The sequence below is a fragment of the Natator depressus genome, chromosome 10, assembly GCF_965152275.1.
Source record: "Natator depressus isolate rNatDep1 chromosome 10, rNatDep2.hap1, whole genome shotgun sequence".
In the NCBI taxonomy this organism is placed as follows: Eukaryota; Metazoa; Chordata; order Testudines; family Cheloniidae; genus Natator; species Natator depressus.
Window position 1 is genome coordinate 33340386 of NC_134243.1, and position 19904 is coordinate 33360289.

The 19904-nt window shown below is 48.6% G+C and overlaps 1 protein-coding gene across 3 annotated transcripts in view; it reads right to left on the bottom strand.

Annotated features, from left to right (window-relative positions):
- The window catches only part of SRL (sarcalumenin), a 92488-nt gene that overhangs the window by 7120 nt on the left and 65464 nt on the right, over window positions 1-19904 (bottom strand). Inside the window, exon 4 of one of the 3 annotated variants that reach the window (XM_074965693.1) lies at window positions 17504-17539. The exons of the other annotated variants lie outside the window; for them this stretch is intronic. Coding sequence (XP_074821794.1) covers window positions 17504-17539 — 36 coding nt within the window. The remainder of the gene's footprint in view (window positions 1-17503; window positions 17540-19904) is intronic. 3 annotated transcript variants of the gene reach the window in all.

Consider the following 19904-nt stretch of genomic DNA (forward strand, 5'->3'; position numbering starts at 1 on the left):
CGGAGTAATTCCAGGATCTCCTAGTACCTCATATTCAAAGCACCACAAAGCCATAAGTATTTAACCGATTCCACCCTTCCTGGTCATCTTGGATTATTACATAAAAGTCCCCTCAGACTGACCCTACCCAAATTATGCAAGGTCTTGAAAGGAATGTTTTTCTACTCCATTTTGAAGACATATTTGCTTAGTGAATTTTGAGTTAGTTTTTCCAGGCATCTTTTTACAGGCAGTAGTGTTTCCCCAAAAATGTGCATGCCTCCACAAAAACATGCCCTCACACACTCCAAGCAGGCCATTGTGACTGCAATTATTTCTTTTGTGCAAGCAAATTGGCAATTTGTGTGGACACGGGCAAGTTTTTGCATGTGGAATAGACGTGCTTGCATTTTTGCAGGTTCCCCTTTTACAACTTCTTTTAGAACACAAATCAATTGGAGATTTTGCCATGATCCCCATGATATACATGGGCAAGCTGAGAGGTGCAAGGCCAGGTTCAGAGACTGGGCAGACTGGCACAACGGGGCTGGCAGCAGGGGAACATTACATGCCCCAGCTGGTAGGGACAGTAGGAAACTCATCAAGGGCCTGATCTTGCACCATTACAATCAATGGGAGTTTTGCAGTGGACTTTCATGGGATCAGGGCATAAGGGCCTGATCCTGAAGCCCCTTACTCAAGTGAGGAATACTTCAAGTGAGGCTACTCATGTAACTAGCCCTCCTGAAGTCAATGGCAAAGATTACTGAGGTGAGGTTCTGCAGGATCAAACCTGGAGCCATCTGCTGAGAAGCATGGACAACTGATATCACCAAGAGGCCACAGGGAGGAGTTGTGTTCAGCATGTCCCAGGATTCAGGCCTGATCCACCTGGCACTTAGAAAGAGACAAGCAACCCTCCCAGCTGCAGAGGACGCTGCACAAAGAGCCCATGAAGAGACACATGGAGAGTCTGGGCCTCAGGACAACCACTGTGAGGGAAAGATGTGTGGGAAACATCTCCGCACAAGCGATCAGGCACACTGCCAGTGTAACCCACTCAGTGCAGTGCCCTGTCACCCTCCAGTGGCACAGTGGCTGGGCCACAGAAACACAAAGGTTGATGAGCCTGCTACAGCCTGGTTCCTCATTGCTGTGTCTTGACTGCCAGAAGCTGGGACTGAACAACAGGAGATGGATCATTTGATGATTGCCCTGTGTTGTTCATTCCCTCTCAAGCATCTGGCACCGCCACTGTCAGAAAACGGGAGACTGGGCTAGTTGGACCATTGGCCTGGCCCAAGATGGCTGTTCTTATGTTAGTTCGGGCAGTAAAGGCTCATGTTTTGAGAGCTACCCATCCCAGGTTCGGTCCTGGCTCCTGATGAGCTGCTCAGGGGTGCAGTGTAACACTAACATTTAAAGAACTGTTTCCATGTTCTAAAACTGAAACCATTGCATACAATGGGAAAGGGCGGGAATATGCTGAAAACAGCCATGTATTTTATCGCATTTACTCTGAATAATAATTTATTATACCTATCGCTTTACACTGAGTAACTTCAATCCTATATCATATGCTGTATAATGTCATTATAGAAACAAAGTAAAATGTATAATTGGTACAAATATATATAATACAGGCAATATGTTCATCTGGAAATAATACATTATTTGTAGATAGAATAATATATTATCCATATATAAAGCAAAACATATCACCGGCAATATGGGTTATACTTTTGCACCTGGGTCTCAAAATGCTTTACAAATAAGAATGAATTAATCCCTGCAATCTCTCTGGCTCCAATTTAGGGCACCACTTACACATTTGCTTAAAATCAATGGGGTTTAGAGCTGGGCAGGAAGTGATTTTCCCATTCTAGGAAGATATTTGAGATTTAAAAAAAAACGGTTTGGATCAACAAACATTTTGCTTTAATTTCAACTATTTTTTAATTTTAAAAGTTGGGGTTTTTTACTATAATGAGCTCAAATTTTGAAACTAAAATTTGTTTCAAACCGGGAAACTAGAATTTTTGGTTTAAAAAATGTCAAAACAGGACATTTTGACAATTTCAGAACTTGCTTTTCAACATTTCTTCGAGTTGAGAATTTTGGCCAAACTTATCCTTTCCTGTTTTGATTTTGATTAATCAACATTTTCAACAAGAAAACAGTTACCAAGAAATTCCTGATCAGTGCTAGTGGGATTTAAGCAGGTGCTTCAGTACTTTCCTGGGTAGGACCCTTGTGAGGTAGGGAAGTCGTCGTCTTCTTCTAATGTTATAGATGGGGAAACTGAGGCACACAGAGGGTATGAGAATGGCACAAGGTTACCCAGAGACTCTGAAGCAGATTCAGGAAGGCAATCCAGATCAACCAGCTCCCAACCCCTGGCCTTACCCCCACTCTGAGCAGAGAATTCCTATGGCTTCAGTCTGTACAAGCTAGCTGAATATTGTATAAAATGGTGCCAATTGGGTAATATTTCAAACATACTTTGCATGGGGAAATGGTGTTTGACAGCAATGGGGAGGAGGGTCTGGGGGGGCTTTGTGTGTGCTGCCAAGAGCCACAGGGATTTCTGCCATGGTGAGAGAGGCAGCTTTACATCATATCCCTGCCAGGAGTCACGTTTTGTCTCTGGGCACCACCCCTGAATTGCCTCAGAGACTTTCCCCCTGATATTTCCTGTTTTGACCCCATCCCCCTTTCCAGTTGCTCGCCCTTTTCTGAACTCTAGAGGTGAAATCATGCCCCATTGAATTCAATGGGAGCTTTGCCCTTGATTTCAGTGGGGCCAGGATTTCACCCTACGTGGCCTTCACCCCCTTTTGCACAACCTGTGAATTAGTCATTGGTGCAACTTCAGACACTTAGCCATGGAGCTCAGATTCTTAGCACCCCCCATGCAGCATTCACCGAGGACTGTGATGTTGAGTCTAGCGGTGTTCCTTGAAGTCAGGTGGAAGGGATGCTGGTGAGCGAAATGAGGAACTCCTTTCTCTCCCTCCAGCCCTGAGGCTGAGCTCTCTGCCTGCACAGTGGTCCCAGCTCAGGGAGTGAGAGGTCAGAAATGGCATGTTGTCACCAATCATCAGGGGCAAGTTGTCAGTCTTCAGCTTTGTCCCTGGGCTTCCTTCTCCCCTTCTCTGACTTCAAACCCTCACTTCTCCCTGCATGGGAGCTCAGACAAGAGCTTTAATTTGGAGTGGCGCTTTTCTCTCCTGGGGTTGTCAACGAGGAAAGAAAACAGCTCTGGTCACAGAGAACATAAAAACGGCTATACAGTGTCAGACCAAAGATCCATCGAGCCCAGTATCCTGTCTGCCAACAGTGGCCAATGCCAAGTGCCCCAGAGGGAATGAACAGAACAGGTAATCCTCAAGTGATCCACTCCTGTCGCCCATTCCTAGCTTCTGGCAAACAGAGGCTAGGGCAGTGGTCACCAACCTGGATTGATCCTGGAGCCTCTGCCAGTCGATCGCGATCTCCAGGCTGCTAAAAGTCCAGCGACACAGCAGGTCTCAGGCAGGTTTCCTGCCTGCCCTGGCCCCACGCCACTCCCGGAAGCGGCTGGCTGCTGGCACATCTCTGCGGCCCCTTGGGGGTGTGAGGTGTCTCCGCATGCTGCCCCTGCCCCCAGCACCATCCCCGCAGCTCCCATTGGCCAGCAACCGGCCCATGGGAGCTGTGGGGGCAGTGTTTGTGGGCAGCAGATGGAGAACTGGTACCCCCATTCTCCCCAGGGGACACAGAAACATGTCAGCAGCCAGCTGCTTCCAGGAGCAGCGTGGGGCCAGGACAGGCAGGCAGCCTGCCTGAGCCCCACTGTGCCTCCGACCGGGAGCCACCCGTGGTAAGCCCCTCCTGGTTGGAGCCTCCACCTCGCCCGCCCTCCTCCCACACCCCAACTTAACTATCTTGAGCAATTTTGTATCATCTGCAAATTTTGCCACTTCACTGTTTTCTCCTTTTTCCAGATCATTTATGAATACATTGAATAGGACTGGGTCCAGTGCAGACCCCTGGGGACACCACTATTTACCTCTCTCCTTCTGAAAACTGACCATTTATTCCTACCCTTTGTTTCCTATCTTTTAACCAGTTACCAATCCATGAGAGGACCTTCCCTCTTATCCCATGACAGCTTACTTTGCTTAAGAACCTTTGGTGAGGGGCCTTGTCAAATTTGTTCTGAAAATCTAAGTACACTATATCCACTGGATCCCCCTTGTCCACATGCTTGTTGAACCCCACAAAGAATTCTAGTAGATTGGTGAGGCAGGATTTCCCTTTACAAAAACCATGTTGGCTCTTCCCGAACATCTAGGTGTCTGACAATTTTGTTTCAACAAGTTTACCCGGTACTGAAGTCAGGCTTACTGGCCTGTAATTTCTGGGATCACCTCTGGAGCCCTTTTTAAAAATTAGCATCACATTAGCTATTCTCCAGTCATTTAGTGACTGATGTGCAGACAATGCCCACGTGACAACAAGGAACCTATAAACAGCAGATCGGGGGCTCTAGCACCAACGAAGGGATCTTGTCCTTAATCCATTGCCACTGGGTTACCGGGAATCAACATTTCTTGTGCCAGGGTGCCCAGCCAGGACACGTGGGGGAGTGCTCAGCTGGCGCTCCGGACCTGCTACCACCCACCTGCAGTTAGCACAGCAGGTGCACCCTGGGCCTTCCATGGCACCAGGGGATTGCAGCTGGACAGACATTTTAGGCTTGGTTTTCAGAAGTGCTGAGTACCCGCAGCTCCATCTGAAGGCATGGGTGCCACAGAACAGCAGGCAGTAAAACTCTCCTGCCTCCCTGTCTTATCTTTCTTCACTCCCTTCTCCATGTCCTAGCTCAGCACCTTCCCCTGCTCTCTCTCGCTCACTGATCTCTTTCCCTTTCCCCTTCCTTAGGGGATGTCTACGCTGCAGCCCGGGCTGTGATTTGCAGCTCGTATAGACATTCCTGCACTCCAGCTAGCTCAGGACAAAGAACAGTGAGGACACTGCAGTGCTAGCATCAGCCTTGGCTGTAGAACATACCAGGAGAGTCAGGTGGGCTTGTGAAACCCATGCTGAAGCCCGCACGGCTGCCTTGTCACTGCTAGGTTTAGTGAGCTAGCTAGAGTACAGCTAGTGCGGGTATGTCTGCGCGAGTGGCCATTCACTCCCTGCCCGCAGTGGAGACATGAGGAAGTGAGAAAAACAGCCCGTGTCACTCAAATATTCGGCATCCTCTACTCGAATGCTGTGAAGTCCTAGAACGTGGGGATTTTTACTCTTCACTAAACACAGCTGGTAAAACAAAACAAAGAATATTTTCATTTTACAAGCCCCCCCGAGTTGGTTCTCTGCTGATCACCATGTAGAGTTCAGACCCTTGCTTGGGGTCTGGCATTTCTTCTCTCTATTGCCATGTTTTTGTTCTGTGGACCTACCAAAGCTAGAGGTTTTCACAAGATGAACAGGGTGCTAGAGCGTTGCTATTTTCTCTTCTCTTGCCAAGATTTAGCATAACTAAACCTAAAGAGTACAACAGTGGGATTCAGAGCCTCTCCAGTTACAGGTCCGATGTCAGCGAGCAAAAGAAATGAATCCTATCCAGCCAGAAGCAGGAACAGCAGGGAAGCAGACAGCAAAAGTTACCTCCTTCTTCCCAGCAAGAGCAATAAGACTTCTCAATTCAACTGAAAATCCTTTTCAAAAGTGCAGCATCACCAATCAGGAGTCTCCTGGTGTTTCATTTAGTTCTCAGTGCTGTAAATGTGTGACCCTCCAGCTAGTCTCTGTGTTGGCTTGTGCCATGGGAGCTTCAGCTCAATGGCTTAGACATTGGAGTGCTATGGTTCCCAGCAGATAACAATTCGTGGGAGGGGGCAGGGCCGGCTGGCCACAGATGACCTATATTGCATGCCTGGGTGACTCTGATTGGTGGACACTGAACTTTGGAGGCTGAGCCTTTGCCAACAAGAGGGATGTTGCATCTTATGAGAGAAAAGGTTCATTCCAGACTGAAGCAGCATTCATGAGCAACTGCACAGTACAGGCCCAGAGACCTGTTCACTGCCCTCACACCTTGCCAGGAGGCAGGACGGACCGAGGCTTAAAGGGACAAGCAGGTGCATGGTGTGATGTGTGTTGTTTTAGTACCTGTGATGTTTGCATGGAGAAGGGGGTGAAACAAGAGTGCTGCAGAAGCATCTCCAACAGCAGCATTCTATGCGATGTTCTAGGATGTGGGAAGGAGAGATCATACAAGTGGAGGGGAACATGATTGTATGATGGCAGCCAGATAGTCCAGCTCACTGCTTTCCTCACAGCCTTCCTAGCTTGGTGTCTTTCCTTACATAAGAGATCCAGGTTAACAGTTGGGGTCTTAGGCCACAGGGTCTCCCAGTCCATCTGAGATAACTGTTTAAATACACAGGCCAAGTTCTAGGATCCTCCCACATGCTCATCTGAGGTCAGAATTTGGCCCTTGGATTAGAGCCTTGAAATGGGAATTTTAAAGACGAGGCACATTAGAAGATAAGCACAGCTGTAGCGGGTTCATCTAGCCCAGTATCTTGTCTTCTGACAGTGGCCAGTGACTGAAACTTCAGGGGGAGTATATAGAACGGGGCAATTTTGAGTGATTGTCCATAGTTGTCCACTCCCAGCTTCTAGCAATTGGCGGTTTAGGGACACCCAGAGCACAGGGTTGCATCACGGATCATCTGGGCTAGTAGCCATTGATGGATCTATCCACCATGAACTCAGTTAATTATTTTTTGAACCCATATCCCCTGCCAATGAGTTCCACAGGGTGTATTGTGTGAACAAGTACTTCCTTTTGTTTGTTTTAAACCTGCTGCCTATTAAGTTAATCAGGTGACTTATAGTTCTTGTGTTATGTGAAGGGTAACTAACACTTCCCTATTCACTTTCTCCACCCCATTCATGATTTCACAGACCTCTGTCATAATCTCCCCCACTTCCCCCTTAGTCATCTCTTTTCTAAATCCAACAGTCCCCATCTTTTTAATCTCTCCTCAGCTGGAGAGATGTTCCATCCCCCTCATAATTTTTGTTTCCCTTCTCTGTACTTTTTCCAATTCTCATATTTTTTTGAAATGGGGTGACCAGAACTGCATGCAGTATTCAAGGTGTGGGCATGCCTGGGGTTTATATAGAGGGGTTACGATATTTTCTGTTTTATTATCTGTCCCTTTCCTAAGGCTTGCTAACATTCTTAGCCTCTTTTTTTTTTTTTGACTATTGCTGCACATTGAGTGGATGTTTTTAAGGGAACTATCTGCAATGACTCCACACAAATGAGGTAGGTTCACTATTTGTCACTAACCGCTCCCTTCCACAGACAGGACCAAACACCCACAATAACCCTCACCAAAGGTAACTCAGCTCTGTAGCTAGTTCATCCCTGGAGCTTGGGTGAGACCCAAATTCATGTCCTGTAAGTGTCTTCTCACCCACACAGATCATGTGGCAAGAGTCTGGCCATCTCCAGGGTAACCTCTCCCCCCTTAGCATCTCAGGATGCGTCTCCAAAGGATTTAAGCATGTGGTTATGATCCGAAAAGTGGCAAGAGGATACTGTGCCTGCTGCTGTTTCCCTCAGCCCAGGAGATGTATTCACTGAGCTTACTGGTAAAAATACAATTTTATTCCTGCCAGCCCTGCAGAGCCAATAAAGCTGTGGGATGGTAAAGTGTGGTCCATTCTGCTCTGCCCCATACATCATCAGCAGAATCAAAAGCTCACTGCCAAAAATTTCAGCTGAGAATTTGGCTTTGAACAGACATTTAGTGCTGAACTACAGCCACAAGTCTTATACTTGGGTTTGTCCAAATAGTTGTTTAAGTTGCTGCTTGAAGCTAAATAGCTCAAAGGAGACTGTAACCCCCACATGATGGCGCCTGCAGCATGGCTAGTTTGCAGCCTTCTCATCCTCAAGGCCTGTGCTGATCATGGCTCAGAATGGACCAGCAGACAGGAGAGAAGCAGAGGGTTTGAAGAGGTTCCATTGCATTCTGGTGGCTTCCTACAGCACTGAGTGCTTCTTATCCTCATTATATCAGAGCCTGTCTCTGCTGGTCTTTCCATCCCCTCCTCCTTGGCCATGAACTCAAACCCTGTCAGGATGCTGGTTTGAGGGCTGGGGAGAAGGGCTGTAGAGCTTGTCCAAAAAAAAAAAAAGCCACCCCACAGCGCCCCCCCCCCAAAAAGGGTGACTTTGGACAGAAATTCAAAATTTTTTGGCCAAAACGGACCCCCAAAAAAACCCAAAACAAACCACACACCAGTTTGGAAATGCTGCAGTGCTTCATGGGAGTTGCAGTATGGGTACCTCATGCTCCCCTTCTCCTCTACAGGCTATGTTCCTTGGTCTGATTATTTCCTTCATGATGCACCACACTCTTTCTGCTTGGGGAGGGGAGGCAGAGCATCATGGGAGTACTTTGCTGTGGTGGATCATGGGAGATGTAGTCTGGGCATGGAGATTGGCCCATAAAGGAGAATGGGGACAGGAGGTAACTGAACTACAAATCCCATGAGCCACCACGGGAGCATTTCCAAATTGAAATATTTTGGTTTTCAAGTGTTTGGTTTTTCAATGGAAAATTTAAATTTTCCATGGAAAGCAGACAATTCTCATAAAAGACTTTATAGAGAGTTAAAATAAATTTCCATCAAAAAGCAATTTGTGAGAAATTTTTGCACAGTGCTTGTTTATATTGTGAAGGGAAGCCATTTCGTCTCATTTCTCACTTGTGAAATCTCAGCCAAATCCTCTGCTGGTATAACTCTACAGCCCCATTGACTTAAACTGAGCTTAGCCAATTTACACTAGTCACAGATCTGACCCCATATTTTTAAAACAATTACTTTGAACTCTCTACCAAGTCAATAATATAAGCAAGAAGCATTCACAGTAAGGTCTTTAACTGGTCACGAGTGTATTAGTCCCATTTATTTAAAAAAAAAAAATCAATCTTTTGAAAATAAGAGAAAGTTGTTTCCAGGATAGATTATTGCTAAAATGTCTTCCTAGAAAGAGAGACATCTCCACCTTTAAAAATGATCAGCGCTGGAATTCCTGTATAGTAACTTTACAAGTTATTAAAAACAATCTGAAGAGTGTTCTGTTCTAATGTGTTCTGGTTTTGTGGGGTTAAGAGTTTGCTTAGCCAGTGGTATTGGTTCTTATTCATAGCAATAAATGATCACATATACTACATGCAAATAGAGTTGGTTGGAAAATTTCAAACAAAACGTTTTCCCATTGGAAAATATGGTTGTGTAAATTTCCCGGGGGGGGGGGGGGGGGGAGAAAAAAAAATTTTGGTGCATTTTCCATCAAGAAAAAAAAATGAAAAATGTTTCATTTCAAATGGGGTTGACATTGCTCTCATCATCATCTGCCTGAGCCACCATGATGCCTCATGGGGGGTTGTGGAGAAACCAGAACTACAACTCCATTCTCTCCTGTAGGCCCTAAACTGCATTTGACACTCTCTCCTTGTGGCTGACCTGCCACAGTGCCTAATAGAAGATGTAGCCCAGCCAGTTTTGTTCCATAAAAAGTTTTGATATTTTGACTTTGGGATAAAAACAAATATTGAAACATTGGTATTTCCTGCAGGATAGTCGTTCTGGTTTTTGATCAGCTCTGCATACAACTGCTTCATCTAGTTCTCTATTCACTTTCACTCTGGCTTTGTATTAATATTATTTAGTATTTGACTGAATCTACATATAGATACTCAATAGTTTTGAGGCCAGAATATTGATGAGGATGGCGAAAGAATCAGCAGCTTGACTCTCAGATCCCACTTGCAGAGCTGGCAACTGAGAAAAAAAAAATCTCAACATTGAGTGCATTAGATCTGGACATTAAAGAGGGACAATGAACACGGAAGGGTAGAGAATCTCTTTTCTAACCATAACTGCTTTCTGAGCTTGAAGATAAGGCCTGAGTTTCCAGTAGTGAGAAGTCTCATTAGGTGGAAGGTGAGAACAGGGTTGCCGCCCAATTTTCCAGGCTTGCTTCTGACTTTGTGGGTCCTTCTGGCCTGCAAAACTAGTTAACAAACAGCCTGAATGTCCAGGCATCATCATGACCCCACCTGACAAGGTCACCAAGTTGCTATGCAATGAAGACTGACTCTTTTGTCCAGTAGGAGCCTTTCCCAAAGATGACAGCTCTAGCTGAAATAGCAGCACCTAAAGCCATCAGAGTAATTTCATCCTTCCTACATAAATTCTCCCTGGGGTTTCAATAGACCATAATTTACTTCTTCACTTCCTGTCCTAACTAAGGAGGAGTACTTGTGGCACCTTAGACCAAATTTATTTAGGCATAAGCTTTCGTGAGCTAAAACCCACTTCATTGGATGCATGCTGTGGAAAATACAGTAGGAGATGTGTGTGTATATACACACACAGAAAATGAAAAAAAATGGGTGTTGCCATACACACTATAATGAGAGTGATCAATTAAAGTGAGCTATTATCAGCAGGAGACATGCATCTGATGAAGTGGGTTTTAGCCCACGAAAGCTTATACTCAGACAAATTTGTTAGTCTAAGGTGCCACAAGGACTCCTCGTTCTTTTTGCTGATACAGACTAACACAGCTACCACTCTGAAACGTGTCCTAAACTAATGAGTATGTTACTGTGCATTAATACACTGACATGTTCTTCTCCAGAAGTGGCCATTTAATAACAGGGCCCAAAGTGATCCATGTAGCTCTAGAGTTCATAAAGCACTTTGGAATTTTGTCAGTATGACAAGGGCCATATTTACCTCCAGTTACAGTCTCTGACCTGTGTCATGTGACAGTGGGGAGAGTTTGCATTTCCTTGCTCCCAGCTTCAGGGTCTCTGCAGACAGTCACTGCCCCCAGCTTTCAAGGGGAGCCCTGCTCATTGGGTCCAGAGTATGTTCTGCTACACCAGTCTCTCTGTCTAGCTCTTCCCTCGCTCTGGGGAGCAGCAGGACTGGCACCTTGGGGCTGGTACTGAGCACCAAGGGCAGCAGGACCCTCACTGGTTCTTCATTAACCAGGCTGTTTTGCTTCCCTTGGGTGTTTAAGGAGGCCCATCTCACTGATTGTGACTCCAGCCAGGAGGCCCCATGCACACAGTCCTTGCCTCTGTAGCCAGTGCAAGCTATGCATTCACCAGGTAATCTACCTGGCCCTGCAGGGCAACTGAGCACTATCCTGGGCTTCTCTAGCTTTGGGTGAGGGCCTGTCTCCTTAAAAGCCTCTTTACAAACTGCAGTCACCTTTGCCCCCAGTCTGAATCCGACTGTATTGCCAATGCTGAGATCAGTACCCCACAGTTGTGGCTAACACTGCTTGGCTCTCCCTTGAGCTATCACAGACCTGCCCCCAACATCCTTCCTCCTTACATTTCCTGCATGGGCTTCCAGACCCAGCAGACCTCAGCTGCCCTGTGTTCTCCTATGCTGCATCTGTAGGACCCTACCAAATTCAAGGCCATGAAAAAAAAAAAAAAAAAAACCAAACACGCATCATGGACCATGAAGTCCTGTCTCCTCCCGTGAAATCAGGTCTTGTGTGCTTTTACCCTATACGGATTTCACAGAGCAGACCGATGTTTCTCAAATTGGTGGTCCTGACCCAAAAGGGAGTTGCAGGGGGGCCACAAGGTTATTTTAGGGGTGTTGCAGTATTGCCACCCTTACTTCTGTGCTGCCTTCAGATCTGGGTGGCTGGAGAGTGGTGGCTACTGACTGAGGGTCCAGTTCTGCAGGCAGCAGCAGAGAAATAAGGAGGGGAATACCATCCCATCCCATCCTTACTTCTGCGCAGCTGCTGGCGGGGGCTCTGACTTCAGAGCTGAGATCCCAGCCAGCAGCTGCCGCTCTCTGGCTGCCCAGCTCTGAAGGCAGCGCCATTGCAAGCAGCAGCACAGAAGTAAGGGTAGCAGAACCATAACCCCCCGCAATAACCTTGCGACCACCCCACAGCTCCTGTTTGGGTCAGGCCCCCTACATTTACAACACCATGAAATTTCAGATTTAAATAGCTTAAATAATTACATTTATTATTTTTAAAATCCTATGGCCATGAAATTGACCAAAGCGGACCGTGAATTTGGTAGGGCCCTACTCATCTGCCACATTTCTGCCCAGAGAACTCCAGGCTCCTAAGAGGGATTTTAATGGGGCATCCCGGTTCTGCAGGGGATCTCCTTTACTGGTTCTTGCTCCAGCTTCCTTGCTGGGTGATTTCCATTTTCATAGGCTCACTGTGGTGCTTGCCCCTTGTGTTCCAGGGATGAAGTGATCACTCAGCAGTACCTTACTCTGGGTGTAGCCCATGTGTGGGGTAAGGCACTACGCAGCATGAATAAGGATGGTGGAGTGTGGCCCTTTGGCAACAGCATGCCCATGCCCATTACATTCCTGTTTGCATTGAAACAGTCCTCAGACACCAGTTATCTGCTTCCTCTGCAAAGGCAAATGATTTATAAAGGTTTTCAACTTTGCTTCGCACTGCAGGACTGTGCTGACCTGTGCTTCGCGGCTGGCTGTGTGATGGTTCATTGCTGTTCAGCATCCGGGGAGGTAGTCCTTCCACTCGCCACCTCCACACCTCAGCAAGCTGAAAGGCTGCACTCTGGCACTTTCTTTGCCTCTTATTTCTGTGGGCTCAGAATGCGTCCACACCTGAGGCCATGTGACAGTGGCAGCACCTCACAGAGAGGGTCACTTTCTTCTAGCCCCACTCCAGAGACTTTTCTCCAGGCAGGGAAGCCGGGCTAGTCCTACAGTCCCTCCATCCCCAGAGCAGAGGTCTGGCTAGGACCTTCTTCTGGTCCCCCCGGCTTGGCTTCTTGCTACAGATTTAAAGCAGCAGCACGCTCCCTCCTCACCCCATGCAGGGATGCTGGAGTGACACTACCAGCGGGATGGGTCAGAACTGTCTGTTCTCAACCCTGGGAAATCAGGAGTCTTCCTCCTACTTCATGTCTTCTCTTGGTCCAGAGATTTATGTGGTATGAAAACGTGCTCTCATATGCAAGCTTGCTTGCCCTACGCTGGCCTAGTCCCACCAGTCCATATCAGGCGGCATCACTGTCATCTACACATCAAGGCAGCTCCATAACTGGCTGCTTGTGCAGGGAGCAGTAGTAGGTGGGCATCTTGGTTTGGGTGTGCAGACTATGGCAATTTAAGACCTCCTCCCCAAGCCTCATCCTGATGGATACCTAGGTCCTTCCAGGCAGTCCATCCTGCTGTGGGGCTGGCTCAACCCATCGGGTCTCATCTCTGCTCACTTTGAAAACAGTTGCCTGGGTGTTTTCCATCCTGAGTACTGCTGGCTGTGTGCATATTGCCTTCCTCTCTCCTTTCCCCAGGGTGGGTGTATGACCCCTCCCCCATTTGCTTTTAGCAGTTTTGAATGTGAAGTGGTCAGTTGTTTTATTCTAATTTGATTATATAGGGCACTTGGTCTCAAAGGAGGTCAGTATAAGCTCATTTCACAGATGGGGAAACTGAGGTACAGAGAGGGGAAGTAACTTGCCCAAGGTCATCCAGCAGGCCAACAGCAGATCTGGGAAGACCCCAGGTTTCCTGAGTGCTAGTTCAGTGCCCTAACCACTAGGCCACACTGCCTCCTGAAGTATGTTTGTTTGCATTGTGGGACTTATACATACACCCATCAAAAGGGGCAGCAAGCTGAAAAATATCTTACGCTGTCATGCTGTGGAGCACACTTAGGCTGTAGTTTGGAAACAAGGTCTCAGCCTGCAACTGGGCAGTTGCCGTGTGGCAGGATTCTAAGGGTATATTAATGGGCATGCTCACCCAGAGAGGTGCCCTTGTTGCAGTGGGTTAACATGGGTGGTGCCATTTTGCTTCTAAAGTCAAAGCTCTCCTTAGAGGTTGCTTATTTCTGGAGCTCGCTCTAGCCGTTGGGTAGAGAGGTTTGTGGTTAGGTCCGTGGTGTATATGGTACATGCCAGGCCTGCCCCACAGCCGGTCTCTGTTTACAGTAGAGGAGCCGCTTGGTCTCCATTCGTTTGGGAGAAGAATTTCTTCATTCAGTGTTTGAATTCAAGAAGTGACTGTCTCCCAGACACATATTACAACCCAAGGAGTGGGGGTAACAGCACAGCTAACACAGACTGACTGTAATGGGGTGCACTCACCTTATTCAAGTGACCCCTGTCTCAGTGCATATGCCTGTTCTCTCTGTTCATGGTGGGTCCTGGTGACTCAGCCCTCCGGCTGAGTCACACACAGTCAGTATGTGAAATAAAAACAAAGCAAACGCTTTAGGGTACAAATCCAACAGGGGCCTCTCTCAGGGCCCTCTGTATCATCTCTCACAAGCTGTCCCTGCTCTGGTATAGAGTGATGCCCCAGAGCTCCCTCCCTGGGGGCAATGTCTTTGCCCTCTCAGGGCCCTTCTGGCCACAGCTCACCAGCTGGGCCACTACAGGTAAGTTCCCCTTCTGGGGTGCCTCAAAGTCCAAGCCACTTTCCCAGTGGCTGGCAGGGGGACCCAGACCCACACCCTCTACTCAAGCTCTCAGCCCAGGGACCCTATAGATAGCAGCCATGCTACATCCCTTTATCTAAGCTGCATTGCTGCTCTAATTCCCTGGGCCACTTCCCCATGTGCTCCAGCACATTCTTCACTCTCACCTCAGAGTTTTGTCCTTGTGAAGTCCCAGCAGCTAGCCCGGAGCTCCTTCTTGCTCTCCCAGGCTTCTGGCAGCACTGCCCTGTCCGAGGTCCTGCAGCTCCCTCCACCAGCCAGGCACACCATCCACTCTCCTCTAGATCTAGCAAGAAACTGATCTCACTCTGTCTAGCCCTGCAGCATTTCTTATACTAGCCTGCTGGGCCCCAATTGGCTGCTTCCCATGCAGCCACTCTAGGCAGCTTGGAGGACTTCTTTATTGCCCTTTTCTGGGGTGGGGTGTGGCATGGCTGCAAGGCCTCCAGAAGGGGACCTCCGGACTTGTCCAGCCTGTCACACTGACACTGTCATCTCTCCCAGGGGGGCCTTGCTCCCTAGGAACCACAGAATGAACTAATCTCCCACTTGGGCAATTCTGAAGGTTCGCTGCTGTGGGCAATACTGAGCTTTAAGTCTATAGTGCTTTACCACTGTCAACCCTACAACACACCAGCCATGGACAACAGGTAAATACATATCCTGAGAATTATGCAATCGTCTCCATACTGCAGGTGCGCCAAACTCATTTAACCCTTAGAGTTCTGGCCTGTTCATTCACCACCTAAATGAATCCTTAGGCTGTTATATAATTACATACATTCCATATCTATAGCTATATGCACTGTATATGCATACATACACACATTTGTGTTATATATACATAATTTATACATATGTTTATAGATCTAGATCTGTAAACATACACATTTATACAGATGTGTATGTATATATCTATATCTATATGGGCTGTATTTATAGATAGATACATGTAACTATAGGTAACTCTATCTGCATATATATACAGATATCTCCAAAGTCTCTGGAGGGTTAAATAAAATTCAATAGGAAAGCCAGAGTGTATCTGGCAGGCATGCTAGTGTAAGGGGGGGTTGAGGTGCTCAGCGCTCTGGTGCTATGATGTCATTGCGCAGTCAGGAACCAGCGACTCTGGAAGGACGGCTGCTCTTCCAACAGCAGGCCCCGTGCTTTGAGTGTGTTGCGAGGGACGGGTTTAAAGGAACGGCGGCAATTTCTTAGCATTCTGCTGGCTGATCATGTGGCTGTGTCCTTGCCAATGGCACCAACCCAGCCACCACTGCTGCTACCTGTATGGCTCTCTCAGCCGTACCTATATGGCTGACCGGCTGGGAGAGACTCAGGAACCTCCAAGCACCAGGATTTCTTGCCAACCCAACTGGGAGTGTGCGGTACTGGGTAGCCACCTCCTTACCTTTCCCTGGGGCACCATCCTAGAGGGGCCCTATTTCAATTTAACTCCCATCACCCAAATATGGTCCTCATGGGAGTGACACAGATACCCTGGCAACACCATTCTAAGCAGACTACATTAGGGCTAGAGCCAGTTCTGCCTCCTGAAGGGGCCAAGGGACGCTGTGTTCCTGGGAGGGTGCTGCTGGGCACTGGAGGGGACAATACCCACCCGTCACCATCAAAGGGGGTGGAATTGTAGCTACCGTCATGTGCACTGCTGCACCGTCAGATTTCATCCAAGCGGGCAGGCTTGCAATGTTCACTCTGCAGGCCTGTGCAGAGTGGGGGACTGCAAACATCTGACACTGACCGGGACCAGTTCTCTTGTCACACAGGCTATGCCTCTGCTACAAAGTGGTGCTGTGATTGTAGTGCGGGTAGGCTAGCTCTATCTAGCACGGGTACCAACAGCAGTGATGACGTGGTGGCCCAGGCTAGTCCTTGGGCTAGTACCTGAGTACAAACCAACTGGGGACCTTGGGTATGGAGTGGTAGTTGTTACCGATCCTAGCTAGATTGAACCCAGCACAGAAATGCCTACCCATGCTGCAGCCTCGCCTTCACTTGCAGTGACGATGTACCTGTAGACTAGTGTCCATTTTAAGATGTTTATCTAAGGATGCCATGAATGTGTGGCCTGCTGGACAAAGCCAGCCACTGCAAAATAATAAAGACACCTATGTATATAACTAGTACTGGCTAGTGCACGGGGGGCCCTGGGCATATGGCTGTAGCTAGTGCACATGGGCACTGGGCGTATGGCTGTGGTTAGTGCACGGGGGACACTGGGCGTGTGGCTCTGGCTAGTGCACTGGGGGCACTGGGCACATGGCTGTGGCTAGTGTATAGGGGGCACTGGACGTATGGCTGGGGCTAGTGCACAGGGAGCATTGGGCATATGGCTCTGGCTAGAGCAGAGGGGGCACTGGGCATACGGCTCTAGCTAGTGTATGGGGGCACTGGGCATATGGCTCTTGCTAGTGCACAGGGGCACTGGACATATGGCTGTGGCTAGTGCACGGGGTGCATAGGGCGTATGACTTTGGCTAGTGCACAAGGGCACTGGGCATATGGCTGTGGCTAGTGCACAGGGGGCATTGGGTTTAAGGCTTTGGCTAGTGCACAGGAGGCACTGGGCGTATGGCTCTGGCTAGTGCCCAGGGCACTGAGTGTATGGCTGTGGCTAGTGCATGGGGGGGCACTGGGCGTATGGCTCTGACTAGTGCCCAGGGGCCCTTAGTGTATGGGTCTGGCTAGTGCACAGGGGCACTGGGCGTATGGCTCTGACTAGTGCCCGGGGCACTGGTTGTATGCCTGTGGCTAGTGCATGCGGGGACTGGGCATGTGGCTCTGGCTAGTGCCCAGGGGGCACTGGTCAAATGGCTCTGGCTAGTGGCTATCTGGAAAGATGAAGACGGCTAGGATTTTCAGTGCCTTTGACCAATGACAGTTAAGAGGCAGTGAAGAGGTTGCCTGGCTGCTAGTAGCATGCAGGCTGCAGGCAGCAATACCAACCTGTGGCTGAGGAGCCCAGGGTACGTCCGTGGTAAGCTGTTAGCAGGGAGAGGCCAGGGGGAGAGAGAAAAGGCAACATGAGTAGAAGGAAGGAAAGGAGGTGATTGATCTGGTAGGACCCACAGAGAGAGCGAGAGAGCTGATGGTCGGTTCAGCCTTCTCCTAGGCAGAGAGCAGAACCAATGAGCAATGCAAACACTCCAGGAAGAATGACATAATGAATGACCTGCAGGAACGGAGGGCACATGCACTAAGAGAGTTATAATTACTGGGATTAGAATAAAAAACCCATTCGTTGGTCTCCGAGATTGTGGACCTGGATTGGACGCGAGGTCTTGACCAGTCTTTTGGGAGTGGCCCAAGGACAGGTTTCCTCCTTCACTGACATCCTTCTGAGATACCCTCTGTGCCCCCAGGATACTGGAATTCAGCTCCAGCAGCAGGTCCAGTGAGGGCCAGCTGGGAGCCCCATTGAATAGTAACAACTTCACACTAAGGAATTGCTTGCTCCTACAGAGCAAATGAGTCGGCTGAATTGCCTGTAACAAGCCACAGTTAGGGTCTGTTCAGCTGAACTGCAGGAACAGTCACAAACGCAACGTCCTACACCCTTTCCATCGGGCTATGGTTACCTGTTTCCCCTCCTATGATGCCAGATTGTGGAAGATACTTTGGTTAGGAGCAAGGCAGTCCCTGGTGCAGGCATGTTAGTCTGCATGTACACATACATGGTTTAGGGTTGCCAGCATGTACCGCAATTTGGTGTGACATCTCTTCAGGCCCCTGTCGTTGGACCAGGACATTCCCCAACCAGGCAGAAGTTCTTCTGAGGATGGAACCAGGAGAACAATCCCAGCATGCTAGAGAGAAAACTGGCACCCCTAACTTAGAGAGAGTGCATACGTATACCATGGACATAGACACACTCACATGCATGGAGACATCCATTGCTCTGCAGCCTGCACGCCTCTATACAGGATGTGTAAACACAGTGTCTTAGTGTACACACCAGAGAGGTGTCCAGCATGGAAAGAGAAGGCACAGCTCAGACTGACACATGAGCACACTTTAAAGAGAGGGTTTCTATCTGCAAACACATTCCAGAGAAGTTGAACACAGCCTGGATAAGGAGCCTCCAGACTTTTTAGAAAGAGACTCCAGGCCTGGCCAGTTGTAAATAAAATCTGCTATGTTGCTGATGATCAGCCAGGAGTTGCTGAGTGATCTAGGATCCTGGTGAGCTACAGCAGAGAGCACTAATAATCCTACAATACCCAAATTACCCGAGCACTGGTGCTAGGCACAGCAATGCTGCTCAGCTCTGCTACCACTGTAGATGGGCGCAAGCTGCAGCCATGTAACTGAGGGCAGAACTGGTCCCATGGATACAAAACCCTCGGAGGGCTGCTGTATAATGGAGAGGGAAAGAAGCGGATAGCTAGGAACAGAAAGAGAACTTACCATGGCATATTGGTTTGACCCTTGGAACATAACCCCTGTTTCTTGATATTCCTGTTCCACATTTTCCCTAACCTGTATGATCCATCATGAGTCCTGTCAGCCTGGGGCCCAGCCTGGGCCTGCTATTGAGCTAACGGCCACCAGGGGGGTCAGAGACAATTCCACATATCCTCCCCACCCCCTTCCAGAGAAGAGCCGTGATGGCATTCAGGACACACCTGGGACGCATTCAGACCTTCCCTGCTCAGGGATGTCACCGTCAGCTTATTAATGTGGCAGAAGGAAATGGAACCAGTCAATGCAGCCTGTACTGTCCACAGCCGCAGCAGCAGCAGCAGCTTGCCATGCAGAGAAACTCTGGCAGTGAAGCCAAAGGAAGTGGGAGGCAGGTGTGACCACTCACTCACCACTGCAGTGTGCTCACGTGGGCTGCTGAGTCACAGGGGCTCCCTGACACATGGTGCAAACTCCTTGCTGGGCTACACAGTCATCACCACCCCTCTAACTACAGATTGCTCTATTTACTCTCAGTGGGCATGCAGGGGAGATGCCTTTGCTTCAGGTATTCCAGGCAAACGTCCCCCATTCTGCCCAGTCCAGGAGCGTGGAGGTGCATGGCAGAAGGAGCATTTGGCATCAGGTGTATTGGTTTAAGTGCTGGCATTGCTGAGTCAGATGTGGGAGAGGGCCAGTGGTCTGAGAAGTGGTGGCAGGTGACAGCACTGGACCCCCAGGAGTGACTGCAAAGCAGCTACAGAATTGGCCCTTTACCATGTGCTGTAGAAAAGGCAATGGTGGAGACGCTGGTTTCCAATGGAACGGGGTGTGGCCACGGACACGTGACTCGGGAGACAGTGGTGCCAAACGGAACACCGAGATGCTGCATCTTCAGTTCCAAGCCCTCCTGAAAATGGGAAGTGTGTGCACAAGGCACCAGCTA